The 25,049-nt window shown below is 38.2% G+C and overlaps 6 protein-coding genes and 1 pseudogene across 6 annotated transcripts; all 7 read right to left on the minus strand.

Annotated features, from left to right (window-relative positions):
* Positions 1-1,400: 1,400 nt before the first annotated feature.
* LOC100259751 (lysine histidine transporter-like 8) lies at positions 1,401-2,203 on the minus strand (annotated as a pseudogene).
* On the minus strand, positions 2,173-5,739 carry LOC100854282 (lysine histidine transporter-like 8). The gene is made up of 5 exons (XM_003635166.4): positions 4,234-5,739; positions 4,012-4,148; positions 3,487-3,914; positions 2,877-3,008; positions 2,173-2,780 (listed from the first exon to the last, which is right to left on the minus strand). Exons 1-5 carry the CDS (start codon positions 4,626-4,628, stop codon positions 2,292-2,294), a joined length of 1,581 nt encoding a protein of 526 aa, XP_003635214.2. The 5' UTR covers positions 4,629-5,739; the 3' UTR covers positions 2,173-2,291.
* An 801-nt stretch (positions 5,740-6,540) lies between these two features.
* On the minus strand, positions 6,541-10,188 carry LOC100853848 (uncharacterized). The gene is made up of 7 exons (XM_003635481.4): positions 9,916-10,188; positions 9,465-9,597; positions 8,270-8,373; positions 8,023-8,194; positions 7,607-7,747; positions 7,437-7,525; positions 6,541-7,334 (listed from the first exon to the last, which is right to left on the minus strand). The coding sequence occupies exons 1-7, from the start codon at positions 10,005-10,007 to the stop codon at positions 6,755-6,757; spliced, it is 1,311 nt and encodes a 436-aa protein (XP_003635529.2). The 5' UTR covers positions 10,008-10,188; the 3' UTR covers positions 6,541-6,754.
* A 560-nt stretch (positions 10,189-10,748) lies between these two features.
* LOC100853799 (uncharacterized) lies at positions 10,749-11,766 on the minus strand. Its single transcript, XM_019218684.2, has one exon. The coding sequence runs from the start codon at positions 11,655-11,657 to the stop codon at positions 10,749-10,751; it is 909 nt and encodes a 302-aa protein (XP_019074229.1). The 5' UTR covers positions 11,658-11,766.
* A 1,622-nt stretch (positions 11,767-13,388) lies between these two features.
* On the minus strand, positions 13,389-14,536 carry LOC109122224 (uncharacterized). Its single transcript, XM_019218685.2, has one exon. It carries the CDS (start codon positions 14,409-14,411, stop codon positions 13,539-13,541), a length of 873 nt encoding a protein of 290 aa, XP_019074230.1. The 5' UTR covers positions 14,412-14,536; the 3' UTR covers positions 13,389-13,538.
* Positions 14,537-19,001: 4,465 nt separating this feature from the next.
* On the minus strand, positions 19,002-19,619 carry LOC100853191 (uncharacterized). The gene is made up of 2 exons (XM_010648897.1): positions 19,468-19,619; positions 19,002-19,353 (listed from the first exon to the last, which is right to left on the minus strand). Exons 1-2 carry the CDS (start codon positions 19,617-19,619, stop codon positions 19,002-19,004), a joined length of 504 nt encoding a protein of 167 aa, XP_010647199.1.
* Positions 19,620-22,628: 3,009 nt separating this feature from the next.
* LOC104878451 (uncharacterized) lies at positions 22,629-23,483 on the minus strand. The gene has a single exon (XM_010648898.1). It carries the CDS (start codon positions 23,481-23,483, stop codon positions 22,629-22,631), a length of 855 nt encoding a protein of 284 aa, XP_010647200.1.
* Positions 23,484-25,049: the final 1,566 nt, after the last annotated feature.

Raw genomic sequence — 25,049 nt, forward strand, 5'->3', positions numbered from 1 at the left:
TTCATTGATTTCTTTATTAGATGCCACGATTGCTTCATTTTATTAGTAGAGACCTGTCTTTAGGGACTTAGAGGGGTGCTACGGTCTTTACCGTACCTTCCCGATAAGTAACCTGACCCCCGAACCCGATCCGGTTTTTCACATACCACCTTTTCCAAAACAAGGAGTCACACTTAGGGTTTTTCTTTCTTATTTTGTTTACCCTTTAAAAATAAAATAAAAATAAGTGGCGATTCCAAATCATTTTTCTTAATCAATAAAAATCATTAATAAAATAAAAATCGAGCTCGCCATCGAGTGGAAAACGCATGAGCTGAAAATGCGGGGTCCACAGTAAGTTAATAAATAACATAGAAATTAATTATTGAAATAAATTATAGTTTAATTAAGTTGTGTCCTAAGAAATAAATTTTAAAAAATATATATATAAATAAATTCAGTTTTATATGAATTAGAAATTTATTAATTTTTAAAATATGAATAGATTAAATTACCTTTCATAATTAAAAAAAAAAAAATTAATTTGAATACCTAAAATTTTAGGATTGTCAAACCTATAATTTTAGATAAATAGTAATAATTATTCCTCTTATATTTGGTTAGGTGAAGAGTAGATTTTCAAGATTATTTCTCTCCAAAGTTTTTTAGGACTTCTTTTGAGGTAAGGGAAATTAATACAATTGTTAAATTTTTTTTGAAATAATTTTTAAGACACAACTCAATTAAACTATACTTTATTTCAATAATTAATTTCTATGTTATTTATTAACTTACGCTCATACATCGGATATGAGAGAATGTTCCCGACGCTATATATGTAGAGGCTCCTCTTAACCAAGTAGACGCGTTTTAAAGCCGTGAGGGCCCCCTTGGGCCTAAACCGGACAATATTTACACGGTTGGGTGTGAGTTGTTACAAATGGTATCAGAGCCGATCCCCGACCCCGGTGTGGGGGTTTGTTTGGCTTCGTAAGGAGTGTTTGTCTGTTTGACCCCGCAATCCCATGGGATACAACGAGGACGTTGTGTCTGTATTGGGGGGGGGGGGGGGGGCGTGTTTCTGATGTCCCACATCGGATAGGGGAGAATGTTTTTGATAGACGCATTTTAAAGCCGTGAGGGCCTCTTTGGGTCCAAAGCGGACAATATCTACATGGTTGGGAGCGGGTCGTAACAAATGGTATCAGAGCCGATCCCCGACCTTGGTGTGGGGGTTTGTTTGCCCCCATAAGGGGTGTTTGTCTGTTTGGCCTCACAATCTCATGGGACACAACGAGGACGTTGTGTCTGCATGGGGGGTTTGTGATGTCCTACATCGGATAGAGGAGAATGTTCTTGATGTTATATATGTAGAGGCTTATTTTAACCAAGTAGACGCGTTTTAAAGCCGTGAGGCCTCCTTGGGCTTAAAGTGGACAATATTTATATGGTTGGGTGTGGGTTGTCACATCTAGTTTGGTAGCCCCACAGCGGCACACGTAAATAACAAGTACCATTCCACAGGCGTCAGTGGCTGCTTGGTGCATATGCTTCCACATACTAATTGGTAGAAGACTTTTGATGTTGACCCACCAATGATGATCAATGTGATACAAGTCCCAGCAGATAGATACAGTATTGGAAATACTGCCAGTAAGTTCCCAAGCCTTACACCTGAGATATGCAATTACACCAAAGTTATTTGGATGGTTTTCTATAAATTTTGTGTAGCAATGATCAGTGGGTGAATGATACCAAAAGTAGCATTGAAGAGTTGAAGATATCTTCTGTAGCGCATCCCAGTTTCTTTAGATTCATGGAGCTTGACGAGTAGCCATAGAGTGTACAACTGCCACATGCTAGAGCCAAACAGATTATCCCCCACGTCCTGCAATCAATCACAAAAGAGAAGCCAAAAACAATAAAATCTTTGAGTAGTTGACCACTGGATTTTTATATTTTAATGTTAAGATTTGACATGAATATTCTTGAAATTTACGTGGTTAACAAATGTTTGTTTTTGGAAATGGTAGTTAGATGAGCATGGACGTGAAAGTGAAATGAGGCTCAGGTGGGGTTACCAGCCAAGAATGGTGAAGGCGACAGGGAGGACCAGAGCTTGAATTCCGATGCCGGAGCAGAGAGTATGGAAAGAAGCGTAGTAGGCGTTACCGTTTCTTGACTTGGTGATGGGAAGCCAAGCGTCCTGAGGATCTTTAACTTTTCAGGGTAAACCCAACAACAAAGACATGACTATAGCAGAAAAAGGAAAAAGAAAGAAACCCTTCCTTCCCTCTGGATTTTCAGTTGGCTTATTCAGGGTGGAAGAATTTGGCTTCAATGCCAGTGTCAATCACAACATAAATCCCGGCTGCAATTAGTGCGCCACTCAGACCCATGCCCAACATCCCTAGTCCCCAGTTGAGCCACCATGTTGGGCTGTACGTTTTGGGCTTCTTGATCTTAAGCCACATGAAGCATGGATAAGCCAATGTCACAGGCAGTGCTATTCCTCCTATCAACCCTGCCAAGCTTCCCAAGAATGGAATGGCCACCGCTACAAAGAAGCACCCGTATCCGAACATGGCCCTGAACAAGGAACGGAGCCACCAGGGGCATGGCTTCTTCATTCTAGTAGTGTATTTGGACTCCATGAAGTCGAACATTGGCATACCATATATTTGGAAAGAGCTCACTGCATTAACTATGATGAATAAACTTGTGAGTCCCAACACAAACTGTGACACGTCTTGCGAATGGAACGCGTACAAGGCTGTCAGAATTCCTCCATTTGAAGGTATCTGTCAATTATACAAGACAGATTAATAATCAACTTCTCATGAATTTTTATCCTGAATTAAGAGTCTTGCTAATGGTGACTTAATTAGAGTTGTTACCATGTGGCCATAAGCCCAGTAGCCTCCAATTGCAAGGGGAAATAAGCCCAAAGCAATGATGGTGTATGAAAACTTTACTCCTTTCCACATGGGCACGCGAGATGGGTGCTTCTCGCTGGAAGGCATCGTGGCCTGCAACATATTATTAACAAGAAAAGATCCTGAGAAACGTAAACTGTGGGGGGAAGAGGTCTGCAGAATTGCTTTAAAAATTGGAACGTGTTGAAGGGGTTTTGAGGTGATCTGAAAGGTCAAAAGTCAAATTTCTGTTTTCCTTTTTTAATACACGCAATGAATAAGAACGAGTAAAAAAAGTCTTAACTTTTGAATTTCCACTTTATTTATATACGGGACTTTCATTTTCATCTACTAAGTTAAGAAAGGAATCCAACCAAGCAGTCCACAATGACTAAACATTTTCCACATACCTATTTTCTTTGTCACACACGATTACTTGCTGAAAACCCCGAAATATTACAGCATTTCATACAGACCATGATATTGTTTTCTTCCCAAACTATCCAAGGAATAATTATCTAAGAGGGTATCATGAATCTTATTTAGAAAACTAGATTAAAATCTGATGCATTTGGAAGGAGAGAACAGGTACCTGAATCTCGAGGATAAGATTGTGGCCTCTGAAAGCAAAAGCAATGATCCCAAGTGCGTTGAGTACACTAAAAATATGTTCAATATCGGTGCCTTCCTTAACTGGATTGTAAGACACTCCTGGGAGCCTACCCTCTGCCACTGACACCACCCATATTGAGGTGCAGTACCCTATTGCTGTAACGGCTCCGATCAGTGACACCCCTGCTATGGAATTCAAGTTTGGCAGCTGTGAAAGTAACACTGCGGCACATGTAAACACCAGGTACCATTCCACTGTGGTTAACGGCACTTTTGTGCATGTGGCTCCACAGACAATTTGGTAGAAGGTTTTTGATGTGGAACCACCGATGATGATCAAGGCAACGCAGGTACCACCCGAGAGGTACATGATGGGGAAGAGAGCCAGCAAATTCCCTAACCTTTCACCTGTAAAAGAACATTTGAACCCAGTGTAAGCCTTTTCTTTCTTTAAAAGGAAAACCATAATATCAAGATAGAGTAGAGGCGTGTGGTTGAATGATACCAAAGGTTGCGTTGAAGAGTTGGAGGTATCTGCTGTAGCGCATCCCAGTTTCTGTTGATTCGTGGAGCTGGACGAGTAACCATAGGGTGTATAGCTGCCATATGAATGCCAAAGTCAAATTGATTATTCCCCATGTCCTGCAACCAGTCACATAATGAAGTTAGAGACAGAGAAGATTAGAGGTTATGGAATGAGTTGAATTCTGGGTTTGGGGGGGCTTACCATCCAAGGATAGTGAAGGCCACAGGAAGTACAAGAGCTTGAGCTCCAATGCCAGAGCAGAGTGTATGGAAAGCGGCGTAATAGGCGTTTCCATTTCTCGACTCAGTGATAGGAAGCCAAGCGTCCTGAGGATCAAGCTTTGTGAGGCGAAGAACCCTCCTCATAGGACTTCCCAGTGGAGTAATGAAGCGTGGAGTGAGTGAGAGTCTTGGGGTTCTTGAAGTCTTTGGGGTCTTGCTTTGAGGAGCTTCTTCATTGTCTGTGTGAAGAAGTGGTGATCTAGTCAAAGATGGGGAATGAAACTGAGAGGGTGGGCAAGACACTGGCGGTGTTGGCTCAGTTGTGGCTGGCCTCGGTGTAATAGGCGTTGAACTTATTTCTTGCGCCTCCCTCATTTTTATCTCCGATGGTGTTTGAATCCAATCTCTCTCTCTCTCTCTCTCTCTCTTTCTATGTCTCCTTGGGTGCTTGCTTTCCTTCTCTTACACTTGGTTACCTGGAAATGTTGTGTTGGGCATGGGATATTTCAAGGCAAATACAAGTGGGATCAGTGGGTTTAATTCAGGTAGGTGTGTATGGAGACTAGGTTCGTCATTGAACAGCTTTTGATGACCTGGGAGGAATTAATACTTTGGAAAAAGAAGGCAGTGATTTTGAAGACAATTTTGGCGGCTATCCCTTTGTCATATTCACACTTACTTTCGAAGTGGAAGAGATTTGACTATTGACTTAAAAGCTTTGTAGTTATGTTGCCTGGGTTTTCTACGCTTACAAACTATATTCATGGTTGACTAGCACAAAGTCAGCATAACGATCAGCTGAACAGAGTGGGGATAGGAGTCTATACAGCTTGAAATTCTTAGTAGTATTCATCTCCTGCAATGGTTTAGCAAACATACAATAAAAATTAGGAAAACCAACAAAAGACGCTTCCTGTTTTTTCTTTAAAAAAAATGGAAAAAGGGTCCTTGGTCAACACCGGAGTTGCTGACATCAAGGGAGAGTGTGGAAACCGGCCGGCAGCTGTTATGTTGCAATAGTTACGTGTTTCTAATCCTTTGCATGGGCAAAAGGCATTTTACCTGCAAATATGCGACACAGCAAAAGTGGAAGAATAGCATCATTAATGTAGAACCATTAATTCTGTTCAGCAGGTTATGTGGAACTCAGAAATGGACATAACTTCCCTCTGGCCTCGGCTTTATTATGATGGGGGAAAAGGGGCTGAAGTTGGAGAGGAAAAAAAATTCACCAGGGACTTTTAACTGTTTTCTCTCCAAACAAACAGACCAAAAGCCCATGAACTGCAAAATAAAAGATCATTGCTGTATAGAATTAGGTCTATTATTAATTGGGAGGATTTTAAGAAACATCAAAAGGGCATCTTTGAAAAGCAAGCACCTTAACAAGTAGGAATCAGGCAGCGGGCTTTCCAGGGAGCTGATTTGTCAATTTGTCGTAGGGATAGAATAAGCAAAAAAAAAAAAAAAAAAAAAAAAAAAAAATCATCTAGACGTCCCTATTTCCAAAAGTCAATTACCCAGTTTCCATGGCGCATTAAATGTTCTAAACTAAAGGTTACTTGAGCTTAAATAAAAGTGAGAGTGATAGAGGGTGCCAAGATGGGATGCCCAAAGAAAATACAGCCCCAGATAAAGTTGATTGCCTGGACTAAGAGATATCCATTGGTAGTGTAGCACCTCGTATTACTTGCCTCTGCCCAGAAGTGAATGGATATGTGTCACAGGCATGAACTCACGCCATCTCTTTGAAAGAGATGATTGTTTCTTTCAATGACCTAATTTTGTTGTAGAGTCAATGGGAGAAAACTCATATTTTGTATCTTAATCAAATTCCTATCCCTGTCACTCCTAATCCTAATTCAATCTGAATCCTAGCACAAGTCTGTCTTTTGAGTGATCTGTTGTTTCCGACATCTCTTTTAAAAAGGATTTAAAAGTAAATCTAAAGAAGTCATTTATAATGATAAAGACATACTTCTTGCCATCTTCACACCTAGTGAGCTATAAGGTTCATGTGTAAAAGATCTATTGGTCTAAGAGGCATTAATGTCCTTAATTCTTTTGTGTGACCTCATGATCGACTTACTTCCGTTTCATACGGTCACAACATTTAGTGTTAATAAATGCATTGACCTTAGACAATGCTCAATTCTAGACATACATGTTACATGAGTCTTATAAGATAGTGTAAATAATAGGAAAATATGCAAATCCTTCGAAGTTAGAATAGATGAAATAAATTTGCCAACTTAATCTAAATAGTCTAATGTGCGAGCACGACGAATGAGCAATACCACGTATAAAAATAATTTATTCATTCAACCCTGTTTTATGATAAGTACAATACCAAAAATGAATAAATTAAAAACCGAAAGAAAGAAAAGAAAAGAATATGGAAAACTTAGTTCAAGAAACCAATTATCTTGTGTCCATGCAGCATTTACGAATTGAAAATTATCTAAAACGAGCAATACACATTAGCAATATAATTTTAAGGTTTAAGATTTGCGATACTTGAGAGCTTCAAAGCGAGCAGTCAGTGCATCATAATCTGGCAATTTGGGATGCACACTGGGGACTGGACTCTGTTGAAAATGAGATGGTGGTACCGGAGGTGGATCCCGTCCTGGTGGTGGCTGGATACCAGCATAAGTATCTTGAGTCTCAATTTCTTCATCACTGTCCGATTCATCAAATTTTATGTTTGAATGTGCAGAAGGAGCATTGTAGCTGTGTCTTCTGTAAGCCTGTCTATCATCCCCATTGTTTGGTCTTCTCTCTTCGGTGTTCAGATGATGAGATCTGTCAAAGCTCTGTGATTCGTGCATCCTCCCTGGGATTTTAGCTTCATAGCCCATATTGTTCTGAGAGTAGGATCGTAAACCATGATCGGTGCTTGAGACATTCAAATTATTATTAAAACCGGGTGATTGAGTAACCAGATTGGGGCCTTTGTTGGCCAGATAGGCAGCAGCTTGTGCAGCTGCAATTGCTTTGTTTGCAGACTCTGCAGCAGCTTCAGCGGCTGATTCCATGTCTTTGAAATGCATGGGGGGCCTCTCTTCAGTACCTGTTGATCTGGGTAAAAATCCAGAAGTTAGCAAAGAATGATGGGTGGATTCATTATCCCCCCATATCTTTTTGGCGGGCGATTGAGTTTGAATATATTAGCTAAATTACCTAGCAGTTGGCTTATTTAGGTCACTAGGTTGTGATGGTTTGGGCTTCACGGGCATGCTACTCGCACTGACAAATGTGCATGGTCCATTCTGATCAAAAGAAAGATCGCAGGTCAGTAATAGAATAGTAAGTTGATTTCACATGAGAGATATAGAGAAAGCAGAACAAACTATAAGCTCTTCTGGAGGCTTGAGAAGCTCATTCTCTGATTCAGTTGTATCCCATTCGATCTGGTATTCCTTTGCTATTTCCTTCATGACTTTCAACTTTACTTCACCCATGGGGGTTCTAACAGAGAGCTTGTCTATCAGCTATAAAAATAAATAAGGCCTTATTATTGGATTGCGGTATTCAAAAGTATCATGTAAATAAAGACCAAGGTGTTTGTTCAGTGATGTATCAAGTGTTATACAAGTTAAAACAATAATAGTCCTACAAGTGAAAAAATAATAACATCTGCAAAACTACTGGAAGCCTCCAATTAAGCAGGTGAAAACTACTAAGAGCTCGAAATAAGAAGGCCACTTGTGAAAGAATCAATTTATCGTACAAGCAATGTTTGCAATGGTAGGCTGACGAGTCTTACCATGCGATTTACACCACAGCTAGGTCGTAAATCAGTAGCTGCAGACACAAAATCTTTCCCATATTTCTTCTCAAAATTATCCCGAATTGCCAATAGCTCTGGAATATCTGAGCACCTTGGGGCTGCAAATATTAAGCTAGATATCCCTTCTTTCAGATCTGCTGGGCAATCCCTGGAAGAGTATGGGGTCTATATCAGTAACTAATGCTTGTGAGTTCATAAATAGAGATTCAGCATTTATAAGCACCTTTGCTTTGAAATGATTGTAAGTCTTGCTATGATTAATTCACAGAAGAGCTCGAGGAACTCGTTCGCAGCCAAAATATTCTGTTCTCTGATCACATGTTCAACCTACAAAACCCGCAAAACCTTCATCCATGAATCACATCAATCTGAGTTTCATCCAGGATTTGTTATGGAAATTAGTACAAATCCTTGAATGTTTTAACGTGGCGTGGAAATCTTTGGATTACTAACCTAGCTTTGAAGTTCTTTAGATATTAGAAAATCTTATTGAATTAAAATTGTAACAGCTTCGGGACACGCACCAAAAGTTGCATATATTGAATAAATCAAGCAAAACATTCAGGAGCAGGAGATTATGAATTCCACTCCATAATTAGGATTGTTATCATTAGTAACTGTGCTTGTATAGTGTAATGGAGACCTAACATATCATAAAAACAGGATGGAGATTAAGTAGTTGATATAATCCTAGAATCAAAATGTAGATGCACAATTTTTGTAGGAACTCCAAAAGGGGCACAATGATTTTGTAGTTCAGTACTAAACAAGGGGCTTGAAGAAGAAGCCTCAAGTCTCTCATCAACAAGGACTTACTGAAAGAGCACTGAAGCGTGCAACTTGGGTGGGGGTTGGCTCAACTCATTTCAATCCAACTCGAAGCTTGGGTGAGATTGGATAATTATTTTAACCAGAACTCAATTTGGGTTGGGCTTAAGCTGAGGTTCAGACAACCTGAACCTAATCCAAACCCAATTTAATTTTTTATATAATATTTATAATTTATATCATCCTATATAATAATATTCATTTTACTTTAATTTTTAAGAAAAAATATCAAATTATATTACATTATATACTTTTTTTTTTTTTTTAAATGTATAAATTTATTTTTCGTTTTTGTATCACTATCTTGAAATTTTATTCTATTTATTATTTAAATTTTCACACAAACATATAGAAAATGCTTTTAAAAAACATTATAGATAAATTTGGAATTATTCAAACCAAACAACCCGCAAGTTGCAGGCCTAAGAGCTCCACAAGCAACTAGAAAGATCAAAGCTTGTAGAAATTCAATTCACAATGGCAACCAAACCAATTCTGTTCCATATAATCGATTTCTGAAATAAATTGGGAGGTTAGAGATGGAAACGGGGTGTGGGGCTAGGGTGGAATGATAAAAATAGAAAATTTACCCGGATTCGAGCAGTGGCATCCTGACCAGACTGGAGAAGCAGAGCAATGTCTCTTCGCATCTGCCTCACTACCGCCTCCCTCTTATTCCTCAACAGCTTTATCCTTGCCATTGCCATTTTTGCCATTGTTTTGCTGTTCAATTGATTTAACCCAAAAGAAAAAGAAAAACGAAAAGAAGAAGAATCAGAACAAAGAGAAACAAAGAAAGGCACAATTAATTTAACCCTGTCCCCGTTTGGCTTATCAGAAAACTCAAGGAAAATGGAAGAGAATAGGACATTGAGCCTCAGAACCCTGTATGTTGTTTTGCCATCCAAGAACACGAAAAAAACAAAAACAAAAACTATAGGAAAAGAAAGGGCTGGTATTAGGCAGTCTCAGTTAAGTGGAGGGAGTCCAAGATTTTCTCAGCAACCAAACAGAGGATTAGCCACCAAGAGGAGAGATTACCATTTGGAGGAGCTGAAGCCTCTGCGGAAGATGGAGAGTCCCAACTTCATGAGTTTCTTACAGCTAGACGTGGCCTCACCGGAAATGGTCATGAAGATTTTTGACAGCCTGAAACGAAGGTTTTAAGTCCTCCGCAACGGTCTCCTTAGTTGGAAATATGTAATTTAATAAATGATGAAAGGGATTTTTTTCTTGATTCTTCGATCCTACAGCCAGCGCTCCACCCAGCTTTTCCAAATCTCATCTAGGAGGATCCAATAAAAATAGCCGTTATGTGATCTGACACGCGGAGAAAGAGTGTTAAGTGGAAAACGTATCCGATGTGACCATGACTATTGTGGAAACTGGAAAGCTCTGCTTGTATTGGGCCCAAGGCCCATTAGAGAGTTTCCAGCTCGACCCATTTCTACGCTCAGCTTGAATCCTAAAATCAATCTGGGCCTGACCCATGAGTGAGAATTCGAGCTCGACCCAAATATTGAAGCCCAGACCAAGCTTGATTTCAACCTTTTCGAAAGTTAGGAAATGTGTAAGATGCTGTTATGTCTGAGACCAAATCAATTCGGGTATGTACAAGGAATTAGGAGCCTATTTGAGAATATTTTGGAAAACAGTTTTTAAAAATCTGTTTTTATTTTCAAAAACAAAATTTTGTTTTGGAACCTAATATGAAAAGATTGAAGTCGAATTCATGGTTATTGTAATACGCCACTATACATTTCATTTCATGTACACACTTTACATAGAAAAAAAGGGCGAAAACGCCAAAGAGGATCCTCTAAAATGCGGATGCCGAGAATGGACTAATCACAAAAATGTTTGTTCAAATCTCCCTAGTGAGAAAGTATATTGAGGAGGGAGACTCTTGTTTGGATCAACCGCCTAAACAAGCACCCCAATCCATTTTCAAGGCCTTCAATGCTCATATCCAAAGCCTCCAATCTTTTGTGTGCAGACTGAATCTTCTCTGCCTCAGGATCCTTGCTTGGATTCTGCACTAGTAGGTTGCAAACTGCAATATCCACACTTTCTAATTCATTGATCTTCTTCCCTTGGGCTTCACATACTATTACTCCTTTGTGCGCCAGTCTTGAGACCAATGACCATTTGGTAGGCTTTGGTTTCAACACAGGCGCAGAGAGGAACAGCAACAGCTGTTGAAAGATGGAAGTGGTGATCAGACTTGCTTCCCTGAGAACTCTAACCACTGAAGAGAGGTGCTGATCGAGATCCAAGATAGGCGATGTCCCGGATTTGTTTTCCATTTGCTTCAATGATGAAAGGGACTTTGCAACCTCCTTCTTCATCTTCTTTCTGCAGCAAGTGTAACCAGCAACATTGCCTTCAATGCTGAACTCCCCTCCCTTCCTTCGCCTAAGGGCAGATTGGAGTTCCCTGACACTTTCTTTCATCAATAACACAGTGTCGCTTGCTTTGCTGCATATATCCAAGTATTTTACTGATCCATCTAGCAGCTCGTTCACCCATTTCTCATGTTGGTACTGGGCTAGAGCTTGTTGGGTCAGTGGCAAATTTAGGAGTTCCTCTACGCATCTATACAACTCCACAAGGCCAAATAGACCCCTGCAAATTTTTTCTGCCTGTGATGAAGACGAAGCCTCACAAGCTTTAAGCTTGTTCAGCTGTTCTTCAACCTTGACCGTACTGGGATGTGATCTAGTAGGCAGGCTAATGGATCGAACATGGTAGCGGCTATCAGCCCTTGGCAAAAATGCAGCCATGGTTGCTCTTTTCATCAGAGAGAAGTTCAAATTTGAGGTGGGTTCAATGGTTTTTTGATCCACCATAGCTTGCTTATTATACCAAAACAATCAGAGAAATTGGGAGGAGACCAGAAGAATATTTTGGTTTGAATGTCAATGTGAGCACATGTGAAGGTAGTGTGGGTCTTCCTCTCAAATGGGCTATCTTGTCACATTCTCCACCAACAAAACTATATATATAAAAAAAACCCCTTATTATATCGTCCTCGTGGCTCTCCTCCAGGCTCTCTCTCGTTGCCTCTCCCCCATGCATCACCTCCACCGCCCACCGCCATCTGTGGTTCAATCAATAGAAGTGGATGACATAGACAAATGGTGTCCGGATAAGAAGAACCTTGAGTTGCAAACAAAGGTAAAATAATAAAAAGCCGGCAATCTTTCAGAGATTGAGATCTTGGGAGATCAAGTAAGCATATTGTTAATTGATTTCAAATGCATATGGAGAAGTAATTAAAGGAAATATGAGATGAAGAGATAGTATTTATATATGCATGCACGAGTGGCATGTTGTCACCATGTTTCCTCCACCTGCCAAGGCAAGAGACATTGGTTAAGTGCTGGGACTATATTCTAATGATGCACAGATCATATGTTTGTACTTGAGACTTGGATCCTACTGCAACAATGGCACTTTGTTCTACCACACAGCCACGTGGCGATCTATGGATAATAACAGATGAGGATGCGTGCGCATATGCTGATAGATTCTGTTTTTGTTACTCTCTCTAATTATTTTATTGTTCTCCAATTTTGCTTTTGTTGTTGCTGCTGTTGTTGCTGTTGTTACTAAGCTTTTACCTTTTTCCAGAAAGAATTTTTAATTTAATTTATTTTTTGGATACGGTGACCTTGAGATAGAAGTTGATTGAAGGAGTTGGTTGTTGTTCAAACCTGCATTTGCATCTGGGTGTTCTAAACTCACCATTTCTTTTAGTTATAGGGTGAAAATGGTTTAAATCACTGGTTTTAGGCCTTCAATTTAATTGAGGTCAACCTTCTGAGAATCTGAACTACTAAACTGTAAATTGAAAACCTTAAGGGAGTCAATTGAAATGAATGAAAGATTCTCATGCCCGGTGATAAATGAGAAACCGGTTCGAGTTGGGGCACAAGTCACCTTTGATGACCTCTGTCAATCTTAAAAGAGTGTCTGTGTTGGAAGCAGGTGGAGAACCTATTTGAGTTGCAATTCAAAATCCTCTAAATAAGACTTTTGGCATCTTCAACCCCCTACATATTAAAGGCCAGAGTCCAGAGGAGACATCTGGATATTCATTCAAGGTCCAATTTCTAATGCCTCCATGTTATTTAGAAAGTTTTCTCCCTGTAGTCTTCCCAACTGTCAAGGGTCCTTGAAAACAAACAAGATTGAACCAAAACAGCTCTGAAATCAAAGATTTGTATAGAGGAGGAACAGTCTTTGTGAAAAGTAACCTATTCATTTATGAAGCTCATTGAAATAATTTTGAGGGGATTTTTTTTTCCCAATTTTTATTTGCCAAAGACTGAAATTTGTTTCTTCAGCTTCTTATATGTATATATGTAGACACACACATACGATTTATTTATGCATCAAGGATTAAGGCTTCTTGGTACTTCGACCTGATTTTTTGCACGAGTAATATCACATTTGTTGTATTATTTTGGATATGGAAAAGAAAAAAGGGAAAACCAAATGAAGTCAAAATGTTCAAATTCTAATAGCATTTCATTGTGTAAATATGTTTCTTTACACTCGTATACATTGACTTTGGATTGAAAAACTAAACCCTTTTGCAGATCCTCTAAAATTCGAATCCTGTGCAGGATTTGGAGGTAGAGAAGGCTGTTGACATTACTCTAGTGAGAGATGATGTTGAGGATAGAGGCTCTTGTTTTGATCAAGTGCCTAAACATGCACTCCAAACCATTGTCAAAGCCTTTAATGCTGACCTCCAAAGCCCCCAGTCCTTTTTGAGCAATTTGCATCTTCTCCAAGTCTGCTCTTTCGCCTGAAATGGCGCTTAGTGCAAAATCTATATTCTCCAACTCTTTAACATTCTCATGCTTTTCTTCGCAAGAAACCACTCCCTTTTGCATAAGTTTTGAAACCAGTGACCATCTACTTGGTTTTGACTTCAACACTGGTGAGGACAAGAACAACACAAGTGACTGGAAGATAGAAATGCTCATTGCATTAACATCTCTGAGCACTTTGATCACTGTGGAGAGCTGGTGATCTTGATCTAAGAGTGGAGAGGCCCCAGCTTTGTTATCCATCTTCTTAATTGCTGCTAGCAACTTTTTGGCATCCTTGTTCATCTTCTTTCTTGAACAAATGTAATTGTTGATGCTGCTTTCAATGCACACATCTCCTTTTCTCCTCCTGAGAGCAGATTGAAGATCTCCAACATTTTCCTTAAATTCTGATATGACATCCCTTGTTGTGCCACAAACATCTAAAAGGCTTACAGATCCATCCAACAATTCTTCAACCCATTTCTCATGTTGATGGTGGGAGATGGCTTGTTGGGTGGACTGCAAACTAAGAAGCTCATCCAAGCATTTGTACAACTCTTCCATTCCAGAGAGGCCATTGCAGATTGTCCCCAATGTTGATGTGGATGATGCCTCCCATTTTTTGAGCTTGTTAAGCTCCTCTTGGATTTTGAGAGTGGTAGAATGGGATCTGGAAGGCAAGCTAATTGATCTAACGTGGCACCTGTTAGCCATTGTTCCTGTTCTTTCACAGAAAGCTCAAATTTGAGATGGTTGCTACAATGTCTACAATTCTCTATATATAATAACCACACACACAGATTAAAACAAGACAGGACGAATAATGTAATGTGAATGGCATGTGGTGCCAGCTTGGGTTTCCCTTTTATTTTCTTTTTTTGTCATAGTTTTGGCCTGCAAAGATCTCACAAGTTGCCAATTTTTAATCTGAAAAAGGTATTAGGTGTCCTACCATTTTGGTGTGTCATGCAGAAAGACAAGATGGTCATTTCCCTTTTGCCTCCCTAACTGCCACATTAGCCTGCATCCAATAATGTAGCCTATCAATATTGTATCCGCAGAGGAAGAACCTTGAGTCATTAGAAAACCCATAAAAATATATATGGACAGATCTCCAACTCTCGATCCCCATCCCAATCTTGAACCTAACATATTAAATTTTAAATGGTAATGAGAAATGAAAATGATGATCAAAGGTCAATGAACAAAGGCAAAATTATTATATGTGTGCACAAGTGGCTTCCTGCTTTTGTGTCTCCACTGTACTCCCTAAAAGTTTCATTTGGTTTGCTTGTCAGAAACAGGACTAAAATTTTCATTTCTTAATCTTTCCTCAATCAACCACCAAAATGGTAATAACCATTTGAATATTCACTACTAGTCTCAAACGTTCAGTCATTTCCTTTTGGTTTTTATGGAGCCCACCCACCCAATCTCAGCGAGAGAAAGAAAGGAAGACTGAAACAACCAGACAAGAATTTATTCTTCAATAGGAACCCAGAACATAGAAAAAAGAGAATGAACAACAACCAACAAGAATTTCAAGGCTATGCTAGTCTAAATTCAAAGAAACAGGAGGCAACCAACCACAGTGAGGTTGTTGAGAGGAATCCAAATGGGTGGTGATGCATTTTGCAAGAGGCAGACTGTTGCTCTGTCTCTTTGTGTACCAATGGACCTTAGGTAGTCCTCCACCAATTCCCTTCGACTGAGAGAACAGTAAATTTCAGCGCATTATGAGATGCCCGTACAAGCTGAGATACTCCCAATTAATCCATGAGTTGAATATGGATCAATCATTCACCACTAATCATAATCATTATAAATTCATTACATGTTTTATCATCTTTGCAGATTATATACATACTTTATAACATTGTTTGTTTGTGTGTCTACAGAGCCTTACTTTATGAGACAAGAATATGATAGTATATAAACAATTTATGTGAGGTGAAAATGATCTGAGATAATGAAATGTTATCTTAATTTGATGTTTGTAGAAGGTTGTAAATAAGGGTCAAGGGGTTGATACAAGCAGAACTACATCAGGTGTTAAGTCACCCTGCAGATGGTGATATATTAATCCAATGCTCCAACTCTTTTTGACAGATTAGATCTTGAGAGATCAAGCAATAATATTATTAATTGATTTTAAAATGTATGTGGGGATGGTATTAAATCAAAATGAGATAAACGTATTACTTATATATGTATGCACGAGTGGCATGCTGTCACCATAATTCCTCAAAAGGTCTTAATATGCCAATATAAGAGACATTTGTTTACAGCTTGATTATACTAATATTGTTGACTGATAATAGGTTTATCACATGAATCCGTGGGTCCTACTGCAGTTTCTTTGTTTTAACATAGACAACGATGAGTGATGAACACATATGATGAAAGATTCTGCTATTTTCACTGTTTGACTGTTCTAAAATTCTCAAGTTTTTCTTCTGTTGTTGTGTTTTATCCTTTTCCAGGTAAATTCCTTTTGGTTCTGGTCTTCAGGAAGGAAACCAGGGTGATCTCTAGCATGTAGGTAGCAATTCCCTCAAGGGGCTTGTTGACAATAAAAAGTATACTTTATGATTAATTACAGGGTTAAAGTGTCTGGCTCTGAATAGTTTAAATCATAATTAGCCTTAGAACCCTTGGAAGAATCAAGAGAATTGAATAGACTTTGATAGAAATAAATTTGTCTTTGTTTATGAAAAAATTAATCCATGAGTTGAATATGGATCAATCATTCACCACTAATCATAATCATTATAAATTCATTACATGTTTTATCATCTTTGTAGATTATATACATACTTTATAACATTGTTTGTTTGTGTGTCTACAAAGTCTTACTGTTGAAATCCGTGCAACGATTTATGGTGAAGTAGAAAAACGAGAAAGAAGAACACGCAGATTTAATGTGGTTTGGCTAATTGCCTATGTCTAGGGAACAGGGAAGATGATTTTCACTATGTATGAAATTAGTATTCTTAATTGATTTCAAAATGAATGTGGGGATGACATTAAAGCAAAATGAGATGTGTATTATTTATATATGTATGCAAAAGGGCTTAATATGCCAATATAAGAGGCTTCTGTTCACTGCTCGATTATACTTCTATGATAGACTGATAATATGTTTTCACACATGAATCCATGAGTCATAGTGCAATTTCTCTGTTTTAACACAGTCAAGGAGGAGTGATGAACACATATGATGAAAGATTCTGTTATTTTCACTGTTTTTGACTGTTTTAAAATTCTTCAAATTTGCTTTGTTGTTGTTATGTTTTATCTTTTTCCCAGGTGAATTCCTTTTTCTTCTGGTTTTCAGCAAGGAAAACAGGATGATCTCTAGCATGTAGGTAGCAAATTCCCTCAAGAGGCTTGTTGACAGTGAAAGGTGTACTTTCTGATTAATTATGGGATCAAAGTGTCTGGGCTCTGAATAGTTTAAATCATAATTAGCCTTAGACCTTGGGAAGAATCAAGAGAATTGAATAGAGTTTATAGAAATAATGTGTCCTTGTTTATGACAGTAAGGGGTATGTAATAGACTAAATAAAGGGCAAGTATGGTGTGCTCTCCCAAGCATCACCTCCACAATAGGTGTCTGGGGTTCAATTGTTAGAGGTAGGTTACCATAGAAAAATGATGGCTTCCCCAAGTTGTCGGGGTGGGAAGAACCTTGACTCAGCAAACGAAAATAAAATAATATAAAGCCGGCAAATTTGGAGATTGAGATCTTAAGAGATGAAGTAAGCATATTATTAATCGTCTCAAATGCATTTGGAGAAGCGATAATAAGAAATAGGAGATGAAGATATTATTCATACATGTATGCACGAGTGGCATGCTGTCACCATGTTTCCTCCAAGGTGTGTCACATGCCAATATAAGAGACTTAGTACTTGGTTATCTTATAATGATGTACAGATCCTATATTGTATTTCATCCTTGAATCCCACGACAATGGGGACCTTCTCTTGGTGTCTTATGGATGATCACAGATGAGCAATACACTGCTTATATAATGATTGATTATGTTATGCTTTTACACTTTTCCAGGAAAATTCTATTATTGTTATTATTTTGGCCATTAGGAAGGTACCCAGGATGACCTTTAGGTAGAGTTCATTGGAGCAAATGGTTGTTCACCCCTGCATTTTCATCTTGGCTTTTCAAGCACACCTTTTTTAGTAACTGGGAGGAAATGGGCTTGAAATGGTTTAAATCATCATTAGCCTCAGGGTTTGTGACCATCAACAGAATTGAAGATGGAAATAAATGTGTGGCTGTTTCTGAAAGACAGAATTGAAGAAATTTAGAAAGGTAGAATAAATCAAAATAAAGGGCAAGTATGATGGTTGTCTTTGAAGTTGAAAGGAGTTTTCTGCATTCCATTGATAACATCAAAAAACTTTGTATGAAATTTAATCGAGATCAAGCTTCTGAGAAACTGAAATGCTAAACTGTAAATTGAAAAACTTTGAGAATCCATTGACATGAAACTTTCTAAAATCCTCTGTTCTGAAAGAAATGGTTGTAATTTGGAATACAGATTGTAATGTCTGTTGATCAATGAGAAACATGCTCTTGAAAGGGGGCAAAGAAATGCTCTTGAAAAAAAACAAGATTGAACCAAAAACAGCTCTGAGATCAAATATCTGTATAGAGGAGGGAACAATCTTTATGCAATCAAAACTATAAATACGCAGAATCCTATTCATTTATTAAGTTTAACGTTGTTTCCCATTTTTAGGTGGCAAAATACTGAATTTTGTTTCTTCAGATTCTTATAGATACACCCTCCTTGTTTATGCATCAAGCATTAAGGCTTCTCAGTAATGAGACCTGACATTTTTGCATGCAATATCATATTATGGTGTTGAATTGAAATGTTCAAATTCTAATTGTATTTCATTGTGTAACTGTGTTTTTACACTCATATACATTGCTTTTGGATTGAAAACTGAAACCCTTTTGCAGATCCTCTAAAACTCGGGTCACTGTGCAAGGTTTGCAGATTGAGAAAGGCTGTTGACATTAGTGAGAGATGATGTTGAGAAGGGAGGCTCTTGTTTTGATCAAGTGCCTAAACATGCACTCCAAACCATTGTCAAGGCCTTCAATGCTGAACTCCAAAGCCTCCAGTCCTTTATGAGCGATTTGCATTGTCTCCAAGTCTGCTCTTTCACTTGAAACAGCCCTTAGTGCAAAATCCATATTCTCCAGCTCCTTCACATTGTCATGCTTCTCCTCACAAGAAACTATCCCCTTGTGCATATATTTTGAAACCAGTCACCACTTACTTGGTTTTGACTTCAACACTGGTGTGGACAAGAGTAACACAAGTGACTGGAAGATAGAAATGCTCATTGCATTAACTTCTGTGAGCACTCTGATCACTGTGGAGAGCTGCTGATCTTGATCCAAGAGTGGAGAGGCCCCAGCTGTTGTATCCATCTTCTTCATTGCTGCTAGCAACTTTTTGGCATCCTTGTTCATCTTCTTTTTTGAATAAATGTAATTGCTGATGCTGCTTTCACGACACAAATCTCTTTTTTTCCTCCTGAGTGCAGATCGAAGATCTCGAACATTTTCCTCAAATTTTGATACTACATCCCTTACAGTGCCACAAATATCTAAAAGCCTTACAGGTCCATCCAACAATTCATTGAGCCATTTATGATTTCTATAGTGGGAGAGGGCTTGTTGGGTGGATGGCAAGCTAAGAAGCTCATCCAAGCATTTGTACAACTCTTACAGTCTGGATAGACCATTGCAGATTGCCCCCAATGTTGATGTCGATGATGCCTCCAATGTTTTGAGCTTGTTAAGCACTTCTTGGATTTTGAGAGTGGTAGGATGGGATCTGGAAGGCAAGCTAATTGATCTAACATGGCATGGGTTAGCCATTGTTCCTGTTCTTTCACAGAAAGCTCAACTTTGAGATGGTTTCTACAAAGTCTACAATTCTCTATATATAATCACTCATAGAAATCATAACAAATACAAGACGAATAATGTAATGTGAGTGGCATGTCGTGCCAGCATAGCCCCCCCTTCAAATTTGGTTATATTGTCACATATGTGGCCGGCAATGCTCTCATAATTTGCTTATTTTTAAAATGCAAAGGTACCATTTTGCTGTGTCATACAGAAAGCCTAAACAGTCAATTATCTCCCTTTTGCCTCCCTAACTGTTACATTAGTCTGAATTTTCAAGTATAAAAATCCAGTTGCATCCAAAAATGAGCCCTGCCAATATTGTATCTGATGTGGAAGAACCTTGAGTCATTAGAAAAACCCAGACAAATATATTTAAGAATTTTATAGACACATCTTGAGTCCTTGATCCAGATTCAAATCTCGAACCTAACATATTAAATGTTAGAAGCTAATGAGAAATGAAAAACGGTGATCAAAGGTCAATGAACAAAGGCAATATTAATATATGTGTGCACGAGTGGCCTCTTGTTTTCATATCGCCACTTTACTCCCTAAAAGTTTCATTTGATTTACTTGCCAGAAACAGGACTAAAATTTTCATTTCTTAATCTTTCCTCAGTCAAATGAGTAAATAACTATTTGAATATTCATAACAAGTCTCCAACCTTCTGTCATATTCTTTTGGTTTTGAGAGAAAGAAGGAAAGAAAAACTGAAACAACCAGACAATAATTTATTCTTCAATAGGAAGCCAGAACATAGAAAAAGGAAAATGAACAAGAAGATGTTTCAGGGCCCTGCTAGTCTAAATTCAGAGAAACAGGAGGCAACCAACCAAAGTGAAGTTGTTGAGAGGAATCTAAGTGCATGAAAGAGAATGAGTACTGATACATTTTGCAAGAGGCAGACTGTTGTCCTGTCTCTTTGTGCACCATGTGACCTTAGGTAATCCTCTACCGTTTCCCTTGGACTGTGAGAATATGAGGATGGTATTGAAGAAAAATGAGATAAACAAGTTGTTCATATATATATATGCATGGTCACCATAATTCCTCAAAAGGTCTTATATGCCAATATAAGAAACACTGGTTCACTGCTTGATTATACTATTATGATTGATTGATAATATGTTTTGCACATGATCCATGAGTCCTAATGCAAAATATGGCTGCATTGGAGACATTAGTTGTGCCTATTTATACATTAGAAACATTCCCAACCATGAACTATGTGAGAATCACCTTTGATGAATTCTAACTTTAGTGTCAGTGGTGGAGGTTGCTGGAAAACTTAGTTGAGGTTACACAATAAAAGTTTTTCCACATTAAAGAGCCTAGAGGGGGATCCTCTCCACATATGTTTGAGACCCAGTATCTAGTGCCTTGAAAATAATGAAAATTTTCCTCTCACAGCATCCCCAGCTGCTCAAATGGGTAAAGAATGCCCTTGAAAACAAACAAAATGAAAACCAATAACAGTCCTCAAACCAAAGATTTGTCCTCATGGCTTTCCTCTAGGTAAGGTTCATTTTACAATATGTATTTGCTTTATACTGCCACTAGATTCGTTAGGTCTCTCTCTCCCCCATGCATCACCCATAGTTGTCTGTAGTTCAATTGATAGAGGTAGGTACCATAGAAAAATGGTGGCATCCCCAAGTTGTTTGGGTGGGAAGAACCTTGAGTCAGCAAACGAAAGTAAAATAATATAAAACCAAGAAATTCGGAGATTGAGATCTTGAGAGAAGAAGTAAGCATATTGTTAATTGATCTCAAATGCATTTGGAGAAGCTATTAAAGGAAATATGAGCTGAAGATAATATTTATGTGTGTATGCACGAGTGACATGCTCTCACCATGTTTCCTCCAAGATTCTTAACCTGACACTAAAAGAGACATTGGTTTACTACTGGATCATATCATGATGATGTACAGATAATATATTGTACTTCACCTTTGAATCCTAGTGCAACAGGGACCTTCGCTTGACGTCTTATGGATGATCACAGACGCCTTTGTTTACTCTTTCTCATTATTTTGTTGTTCTCCAATTTTTCTTTGGTCATTGTTATGCTTTTACCCTTTTTCAGGTAAATTCTATTATTATTATTCTGGCCTTGGCCAAGGTATCCAGGATGACCTTTAGATAGAAAGGATCATTGGGGCAAATGGTTGTTCAATCCTGCACTTGCATCTTGGCATTTTAAGCACACTTTAATATTTTAGTTACTCGAAGAAAATGGGCTTTAAATGGTTTAAATCAACATTAGCCTTAGGGCTTGGGACTGTGAACAGAATTGAAGATGAAAATAAATGTGTAGTTGTTTCTGAAAGATAAAAATAGAAGAAATTTAGAAAGGTAAAATAAATCAAAATAAAGGGCAACTATGATGATTTTCTTTGAAGTCAAAAGGAGTTCTCTGCATTCAATTGATAACATCAAAAAGGCCTTCTATGAAATTTAATTGAGATCAAGCTTATTGAAAAACTTAAGAGAATCAATTGAATGGAACTCCTAAAATCCTCTGTTCTGAAAGAAATGGTTGTAGATTTGAATATAGATTGTTATGCCTGATGATCAATGAGAAATAGGCTGAAGTGTGCCCAAAGTCACCTTTGATGACCTATAAAGGGTGTCCATGGTGGAATCTGGTGACCTATTTTGGTTTCCGTTTAAAATCCCTGAATAAGAGTTTTTGCATCTAATACCTTCCCATATTAGAAGAGTTCAGAGGAGAGCTCTATGGATTGATTCAATCCCCACTTTCTAATGCTTCCTAATATTTCCAAAATTGAAAAGGAAAAAATGGAAAACAATATGAACTCTAAATGTTCAAATTCTAATAGCATTTCGTTGTGTAACTATGTTCCTTTACACTCATATACATTGACTTTGGATTGAAAACTTCAACCCTTTTGCAGATCCTCTAAAATTCGGATGCCTGTGCAGGATTTGCAGATAGAGAAGGCTGTTGACATTAGTGAGAGATGATGTTGAGGAGAGAGGCTCTTGTTTTGATCAAGTCCCTAAACATGCACTCCAAACCATTGTCAAGGCCTTCAATGCTGACCTCCAATGTCCCCAGTCCTTTATGAGCAATTTGCATTGTCTCCAAGTCCGCTCTGTCGCTTGAAATTTTGCTTAGTGCAATATCTATATTCTCCAACTCTTCCACATTCTCATGCTTTTCTTCGCAAGAAACCACTCCCTTTTGCATAAATTTTGAAACCAGTGACCATCTACTTGGTTTTGACTTTAACACTGGTGTGGACAAGAACAACACAAGTGACTGGAAGATAGATATGCTCATTGCATTAACATCTCTGAGCACTCTGATCACTGTGGAGAGCTGGTGATTTTGATCTAAGAGTGGAGAGGCCCCAGCTTTGTTATCCATCTTCTTCATTGCTGCTAGCAACTTTTTGGCATCCTTGTTCATCTTCTTTCTTGAACGAATGTAATTGTTGATGCTGCTTTCAATGCACAAATCTCCTTTTCTCCTCCTGAGAGCAGATTGAAGATCTCCAACATTTTCCTTAAATTGTGATATTACATCCCTTGTATTGCAACAAACATCTAAAAGGCTTACAGATTCATCCAACAATTCTTCGACCCATTTCTCATGTTGATGGTGGGAGATGGCTTGTTGGGTGGACTGCAAACTAAGAAGATCATCCAAGCATTTGTACAACTCTTCCATTCCAGAGAGGCCATTGTGTATTGTCCCCAATGTTGATGTGGATGATGCCTCCCATTTTCTGAGCTTGTAAAGCTCCTCTTGGATTTTGAGTGGTAGGATGGGATCTAGAAGGTAAGCTAATTGATCTGACATGGCATGGGTTAGCCATTGTTCCTGTTCTTTCACAGAAAGCTCAACTTTGAGATGGTTGCTACAATGCCTACAATTCTCTATATATAATCACTCATAGAAATTAAAACAAAGACAAGACGAATACTGTAATGTGAGTGGCATGTGGTGCCAGCATGGGCTCCCCTTCGAATTTGGTTATATTGTCACATATTTGGCCGGCAAAACTCTCATAATTTGCCAATTTTTAAAATGAAGAGGTATAAGGTGTCCTACCATTTTGGTGCGTCATACAGAAAGCCTAAATAGTTATCTCCCTTTTGCCTCCCTAACTGCCACATTAGCCAGCATTTTGAATTATAAAAATCAAGTTGCATCCAAAAATGAGGCCTGTCAATATTGTATCTGCTATGGAAGAACCTTGAGTCATTAGAAAAACCCAGAAAAATAAACTCAAGATTGTTATGGACACATCTCGAATCCTCTTTCCAGATCCAAATCTTGAACCTAACATACTAAACGTTAGATGCTAATGGGAAGTGAAAATAATGATCAAAGGTCAATGAACAAAGGCAAAATTAATAAATGTATGCACGAGCGGCTTCTTGTTTCCATGTCTCCACTATACTCCCTAAAAGAATCATTTGGTTTACCTGTCAGAAACAGGACTAAAATTTTTATTTCTTAATCTTTCCTCAATCAAATGAGTAAAGTGGTAATATCTATTTGAATATTCAGTACTAGTCTCAGAACCTCAGTCATATCCTTTTGGTTTTTACAGAGCCCACCACCCAATCCCAGCCAGAGAAAGAAGGAAAAACTCAAACAACCAGACAAGAATTTATTCTTCAGTAGGAACCCAGAACATAGAAACAAAAAAAAGAAAAGAATGAACAACAAGATGTTTCAGGGCCATGATAGTCTAAATTCAAAGAAACAGGAGATAACCAACCACAGTGAGGTTGTTGAGAGGAATCAAAATGCATAAAAGAGAGTGAGTAGTGATCAGCCTTTTGCAAGAGGCAGACTGTTGCCCTGTCTCTCTCTGTACTATGTTACCTTAGGTAGCCTACCACCAATTCCCTTCAACAGCGAGAACAACAGTAATTCGCCGTGTTTTATGAGGTCCCCTTCGAGCCAAGGTACTTCCAATTGATCCATGAGTTGAATATGGATCAACCGTTTACCACTAGTCATAATAATTATAAATTCATTACATGCTTTATCATCTTTGCAGATTGTACAAATACTTAATAAAATTGTTTGTTTTTATGTATACAAAATCTGACTTTATGAGACAAGAATATGATATTGTATAAACAATTTATATGAGGTGAAGATGATCTGCAACACTGAAATGTTATTTTTACTTCATGTTCATAGAAGGTTGAACATATGGATCAATTATTTTTATGGGGTTGATGCAGACAGATCTACATCAGGTGTCAAGTCACCCTGCAAATGGTGATATATTAATCCAATGTTCCAACTCTTTTTTACAGATTAGATCTTAAGAGATCAAGCAATAGTATTATTCATTGATTTCAAAATGTATATGGGGAAGGTATTGAAGCAAAATGAGATAAACAT

This window comes from Vitis vinifera, chromosome 4, assembly GCF_030704535.1.
Source record: "Vitis vinifera cultivar Pinot Noir 40024 chromosome 4, ASM3070453v1".
NCBI lineage: Eukaryota > Viridiplantae > Streptophyta > Magnoliopsida > Vitales > Vitaceae > Vitis > Vitis vinifera.

Coding starts and splice junctions, on each gene's coding strand:
- LOC109122224 (XM_019218685.2), bottom strand. CDS start 14,411: ATGGCTAACAGGTGCCACGTTAGATCAATTAGCTTGCCTTCCAGATCC.
- LOC104878451 (XM_010648898.1), bottom strand. CDS start 23,483: ATGTCAGATCAATTAGCTTACCTTCTAGATCCCATCCTACCACTCAAA.
- LOC100853191 (XM_010648897.1), bottom strand. CDS start 19,619: ATGGCTAACCCATGCCATGTTAGATCAATTAGCTTGCCTTCCAGATCC. Junction 19,354..19,467: donor TGCAATGGTCTATCCAGACT/GTAAGAGTTGTA, acceptor TGGACCTGTAAG/GCTTTTAGATATTTGTGGCA.
- LOC100854282 (XM_003635166.4), bottom strand. CDS start 4,628: ATGAGGGAGGCGCAAGAAATAAGTTCAACGCCTATTACACCGAGGCCA. Junction 4,149..4,233: donor GCCTTCACTATCCTTGGATG/GTAAGCCCCCCC, acceptor GACTGGTTGCAG/GACATGGGGAATAATCAATT. Junction 3,915..4,011: donor ACTCTTCAACGCAACCTTTG/GTATCATTCAAC, acceptor GTTCTTTTACAG/GTGAAAGGTTAGGGAATTTG.
- LOC100853799 (XM_019218684.2), bottom strand. CDS start 11,657: ATGGCTGCATTTTTGCCAAGGGCTGATAGCCGCTACCATGTTCGATCC.
- LOC100853848 (XM_003635481.4), bottom strand. CDS start 10,007: ATGACCATTTCCGGTGAGGCCACGTCTAGCTGTAAGAAACTCATGAAG. Junction 7,748..8,022: donor GCTGTGGTGTAAATCGCATG/GTAAGACTCGTC, acceptor TTATTTTTATAG/CTGATAGACAAGCTCTCTGT. Junction 7,335..7,436: donor CTAAATAAGCCAACTGCTAG/GTAATTTAGCTA, acceptor ATTTTTACCCAG/ATCAACAGGTACTGAAGAGA.